Source organism: Lolium rigidum, chromosome 4 (assembly GCF_022539505.1).
Source record: "Lolium rigidum isolate FL_2022 chromosome 4, APGP_CSIRO_Lrig_0.1, whole genome shotgun sequence".
Taxonomy (NCBI): domain Eukaryota; kingdom Viridiplantae; phylum Streptophyta; class Magnoliopsida; order Poales; family Poaceae; genus Lolium; species Lolium rigidum.
The window spans coordinates 67,180,351-67,186,261 of record NC_061511.1 but is presented as its reverse complement, the minus strand read 5'-3'; the positions used below and the strand labels follow the sequence as shown (position 1 = coordinate 67,186,261).

At 50.9% G+C, this 5,911-nt stretch overlaps 1 protein-coding gene across 1 annotated transcript; it reads right to left on the bottom strand.

Moving 5' to 3' along the window:
* Positions 1–3,239: 3,239 nt before the first annotated feature.
* Positions 3,240–4,034, bottom strand: LOC124647198 (protein SRC2-like). The gene has a single exon (XM_047187170.1). It carries the CDS (start codon positions 4,032–4,034, stop codon positions 3,240–3,242), a length of 795 nt encoding a protein of 264 aa, XP_047043126.1.
* Between the last annotated feature and the right edge of the window lie 1,877 nt (positions 4,035–5,911).

The following is a 5,911-nucleotide window of genomic DNA, read 5'->3' as shown; positions in this document are numbered from 1 at the left end:
TTAATCCTTTGTTACTGGCAAGCCGGTGAGATTGACAACCTCATCTGTTTCGTTGGGGCAAAGTACTTTGGTTGTGTTGTGCAGGTTCCACATTGGCGCTGGAATCCTCGGTGTTGCGCCGCACTACATCCCGCCGCCATCAACCTTCGACGTGCTTCTTGACTCCTCCTGGTTCGATTAAACCTTGGTTTCTTCGCGAGGAAACTTGCTACATCGTGCGCATCACACCTTCCTCTTGGGGTTCCCAACGGACATGTCAACTACACGCATCGGTATCGTATGTGAATGGTTCATTCGATCACTAAGTCATCGTTGAATATGTGGGAGCCATTATGGATCTCCCGGATCCCGCTATTGGTTATTGGTCGGAGTGAGTACTCAACCATGTCCGCATAGTTCGCGAACCGTAGGGTGACACACTTAAAGTTGGATGTTGAAATGGTAGAACTTGAATATGGAATGGAGTTCGAATATTTGTTCGGAGTCCCGGATGAGATCCCGTACATCACGAGGAGTTCCGGAATGGTCCGGAGAATAAGATTCATATATAGGAAGTCATTTTATGTGATTTAAAATGATCTGGAAGGTTCTATGGAAGGTTCTAGAAGGTTCTAGAAAAGTCCGGAAGAAACCACTAAGGAAGGCGGAGTCCCGGAGGGACTCCACCTCCCATGGCCGGCCAACCCTAAGGGGGAGGAGTCCCAAGTGGACTCCCCTATGGGGCCGGCCACCCCCACATGGAAGGGGGAAATCCCACCCAAGTGGGATTCCCACCTTGGGTAGGTTTCCCTATCACATGGAAGGTTTTTGGTTCGGGTCTTATTCGGAGACTTGTAGTCCAACACTTGGGGCTTCCACCTATATAATGAGGGGCCAAGGGGAGGGGGCCGGCCACCCAAAGACCACAAGGTGGCCGCACCCCATAGTGGCCGGCGCCCCTCTCTCCCAAACCCTAGCGGCTCTCTCTCCTCCACCACATCCCGCACGCTTAGCGAAGCTCCGCCGGATTTCTCCACCACCACCGACACCACGCCGTCGTGCTGTCGGATTCAAGAGGAGCTACTACTTCCGCTGCCCGCCTGGAACGGGGAGGTGGACGTCGTCTTCATCAACAACCGAACGTGTGACCGAGTACGGAGGTGCTGCCCGTTCGTGGCGCCGTGATCAAGATCTTCTACGCGCTTTTGCAAGCGGCAAGTGAGCGTCTACCGCAGCAACAAGATCCTCATCTTGTAGGCTTTGGAATCTCTTCAAGGGTGAGACTCGACAATCCCCTCGTTGCTACCGTCTTCTAGATTGCATCTTGACTTGGATTTCGTGTTCGCGGTAGGAATTTTTTTGTTTTCTATGCTATGTTATCCTACAAAAATTGTTGGGGATAGAGGAAGAAAGCATGTTGTGTTTGATGTTGGTGATCTTGTTTGGTTGCATTTGCGCAAAGATCGTTTTCCTGCATTGCGCAAGTCTAAGCTCATGCCACGTGCCGCTGGTCCTTTTAAGGTGTTAGAGAAAATAAATGATAATGCATATAAATTTGAGCTTCCTGCAGAATTGGGTCCGGTTAGTCCTACATTTAACATTGCAGATTTGAAGCCTTATTTTGGTGAAGAAGATGAGCTTTCGTCGAGGACGACTTCAATTCAAGAAGGGGGGCATGATGAGGACATCCCATCTATTGATACAACCGCTGTACAAATACAAGGACCAATTACTCGAGCTCGTGCCAAACAACTTAACTATCAGGTACTTTCGTTTCTTGGAACTATTCCTCACATACATGAGAATATGATGCTGCCTAAATCAGATATGTTTGTAACTCTTAGGAATGATGGACCTAGCATGGATGAGGAGGACATGCATTGGAGCATGATCACGCATGGAGGAGATGGCAGCAAGCATGTGAGGATTGAAGAGGACGCCCCGAGTGGAGATTTCAGAACTTTGAAACCACCATAATTGAAGATGAAGACATGGACGAAATATAGAGTTTCCCACTTCATAATTTCGTCCATATGAGTACATGGTGCTGCGACATCATTAGTTTTGGGCCAGGTCCATGTAATTTTCGCAGGATTTAAATCAACCACTTTTTAGAGTCCGTATTGAAGGGGGAAAGGCCTTCTAGGGTTTGGTTCGGCCACCATACGTATGGCTGGCCGAAACCCCACATTTTCCTCTTTTAAATACCCCCATAGCCGTCAGGTTTAGACTCGGATTTTGATTAGACTAAAAATTAGCCATTGCTGAAACTCTCGTGTACTTCTTTTGAGGCCAACGCCCAGAACAAGACCGACTATTCGGAATCCCACCTTTTCAATAAAGCTTTCATCTATATCCGCAATACTTCTGATTGCATTATTAGTTCTTACCTGTTCTCGATTTCAGGTAGGAATTAAGACCCTCGCTGGTCGGCTGATCGTGCATCCGCAAGATCGGTAACTCCCGGAGATTGTCCTAGCGATTGCATTGGCGCACGAGCTTTGCACGTGTAGTCGGATCGTCAAGCACGAACTCCACCAACAAATCGACGCTATCTTACTCTCATCGAAAGATCGGCCACCTTTGCCCTATCAAGTGATATCAGATTTCAGGTTGCTCGGTGAGATTTTACAGTTTTCGTAGTGTAGATTGCATCTACCATCATACCTATAAACCACGAAAAAGCCAAAAAAATATTGTTAGGGTTTTTAGATCATCGTCCCATAACCCCCTGCCACGCCTTGCATTGTCTTTTCAGTTTTGCATAGTTGAATTTATGTCTGCATCTTCGTGTCGAGTTGCTGGTCTTAGCGTCTAGTTCCTTTAGAGTTTCGAGTTCTGGTCATATTAGTCACGCCGCCGTCGCTGCTCGCACCATACGTAGATCACCACCATCACTGCCATATACACCCTAGACTAGCAACATAGCATATGTTACTAGTCCAAGTTACTCCCCACTATGACCAGCCTAATTATGGTACATTTGTTTTTTTTTTTTCATTTACTCACCTCTGGCCAACTTTGGCCGCGTAGCTCGAACCAGATTGCCATGAAAGCAATAAAGCTCTTTATTTATAGGATCGGAAAACTCCTAACAGAACGACAACATGAAATCGACCAGTGTCAAATGCGTCAACCATCTCGTTCGTTTACAAACTGCGCAAGAAGGAAATCACTATGCATTCCAACACACATCGGTTGCTTAATTACACGTACGAGTACGTCTCTATCGATGAGCGATGTCTATGCATGCATGCAGATCAGCAGCAGCCATCCATGCCCATCTCCGCGTCGGCGATCATGTCCCCGACGCCGTCGCCGATGCCGAGCATCATCCCGCTGACTGCCGCGCCCAGGAGCCCCATCCCGAACCCGGACGCCATCCCTCCGCCGCTGCTGTCGTCGTGCCTCGCCGGGGCGGCGGACGGCGCCCCGTACCCATACGGAGCGGCGGCGGCGTGGCCGTAGCCGTACGACGGGCCGTACCCGTAAGAGTGGTGCTGGTACCCGTACGGCGGCGGTACAGCCTGCTGCTGGTACGACGGTGGGTACACGGTCACTGCCTCCGCGACACCGCCCTTCGTCGCCGCCGCGGTCAGCTGCTGCGCGCACCGCGCGTCCCCCTGCCCTACCGCCGGCGCGTCCGTGAGGCTGTAGGAGATGTGGAGCACCCCGCGCTTCCGGCCGCTCATGGGGCGTCGCACCTGGTAGCTGAGGTGGCGATGCTCGCCGGCGGGAGGCGCGGCGGCGAAAAGGTCCTGGACGGGGACGAGCACCTCGCCGACGTCGCGGTCGCCGAAGGAGCGCTCGGAGCGGAGGAGCACGTGCAGTGCGAGCCCGCGGGGGTCGGCGGCGATCGGGATTGGGAACCGCAGCGGCGCGTGCCACATGGGGTTCCGCCCGCCGTGCCGGTCCGAGTGCGTCCGGTGTGTCGGCGTGCGCGGGTCGCCGCCGGAGATGGATGCCACCGCGTACACACGCATCTTGGAGAACACCGTCACCTTCTTCAGGTCCTTGGCCGAGATCAGCGTCACCTCCAGCACCCGATACGCCATCGCGCCTCGCCGGAGCCCGTGCCGATCTGTCGATCGATCGGCCGGTATTGCCAATGCGTGTTTCCCGAGAAGACGATCGACGAGGAAGCTATGGATGATTCTATTATCGGAAATGCGAGCTACGTGTAGTTTTTGGAGGCTATAAAGTATGAAATGATCCGGGGAGGATGGGAAACGACAGTTTTGGTGCGTACTTTGGATTGCAAGTTTGTTTTGGTGGCTTGGGTGTAATTTTGTGCAAGTTCTACGGTCCACTACTGGGTTGGTCAATAATAGCCTTGCTTAAGTTCGGTTAAGTTAGTTATAATGTTTGCTAATTCTGCGGTCAGCCGTTCCTGTCGGTAGTTTAGTAGCATGGGAGTATGCTCTAAATTTGGTTAACCCTCTGCTCACTGAAAATGATTCGGTAGAAGTCGTGGCCGGAGAGTTTAGATCCTCCCTGTCCCTGATTTGCAAAGATTTCGAAGTAAAACACAAAATAGAAAAAAAACTGATGATAATATTTATATTCTTAAATTATTTGGATTGCTGAACTATTGAATTTGGCCGTCATATCTTATGAATCCACCTCCTTCGTGCATCCCTGCATCCAGAGGTTGTGAGCCGGCCGATCCACATCTAACGTTAGGAATCTGGCAACCGGCAACTTTGCAAAAAACCGCCCGCGGCCTCTCAACTAAGGACACATCACCACGATCCAATCCCTTCCGTTCTGTATTCTTCTACTCCGACGATCCCTGGAGGCCGGGTGGGAGGGCTGAGGCATGGCTAGTCCGTTCTATTTGGGGTGGCAAACCATCTAGTGGAGACTGTAGACCACATCTAGTGACAATGGCTGGCGACGGAGACTAGCGCTGGCCGCGACCAAATCGTGGACGCGCAGAGGCCTGCGGCCATCCAGCCGATGTGGAAACCAAGACAGGCGGAGAGCAGATCCTAGAGGCGGAGGCATATGACGATTCCAATACATCTCTCACCATCCTATGGTTGCAAGGAGGCCAATCCTGATTTGATGTTCTTATCTAACTTAGCTAGTTCATGTTGGATGACCTCGTGAATGTGACTTCGATTTCAATTCTTCTTGGGCGTGACGCGTGAGTCTGCCCAGATGTAGCTTTAGAATGTGAATCTCGTGTAAAATTGTGAATAAAAATTGTAATGAGTTGGTGAATGAAGATCCGGGAGACGCTCGAGTTCAGCTTTTGCGTTGTTCTTGTTGTTGAACACAATTGTTCAGAGTTTTTTTTGGCTCGGATTCAAATCATTTGACACATGCGTCTTCAATCTGACATGAAGTACCATCGCGCAGAAATCCGATAACGTTGACTGTGTTGCTTAAAGTTTGCCCTTGTTCCAGATGGCTATTGGCGCTGTCAAAGAAAAAATCGGCAGCACGGTTATCCCTGGTCAGTGCTCAACCGCAGGCGGCGGCATGTGGACAACGCCTTGAATCGCCACTGAGCCTGGCATGGATGCGATCGGTTGCTGCTCGCAGGCCAGCTCCCAGGCCGTGTTATGGTTGACATCATGTGATCAGATCAGCGGTTGGGTACAATGGCCCTGGCGCCATTGAGGGGCACGGAGTTACGGCGACATGGGATAACTGCTAAACCTGGAGCCAGACAACAAGTTGGAGGTAGCACGCGGGCGTGTTTTTGCAAAAATTGCAAGTTCCAGATCCGTACCGTTAGATGTGAATCGGCCGGCTCTCAACCTCTGGATGCACGGATGCACCAAGCCGGTGGATTCATAAGATATGACGCGTTCCAATAGTTGACCAGGAGTGTCACATTGGAAAAGGAGATGGGCTATATCTTTAGGGCCTTGCATAGAGATCATACATCGGCCAGAGTTTCCAATATGTCTATTAACCAAAA

Coding starts and splice junctions, on each gene's coding strand:
- LOC124647198 (XM_047187170.1), bottom strand. CDS start 4,034: ATGGCGTATCGGGTGCTGGAGGTGACGCTGATCTCGGCCAAGGACCTG.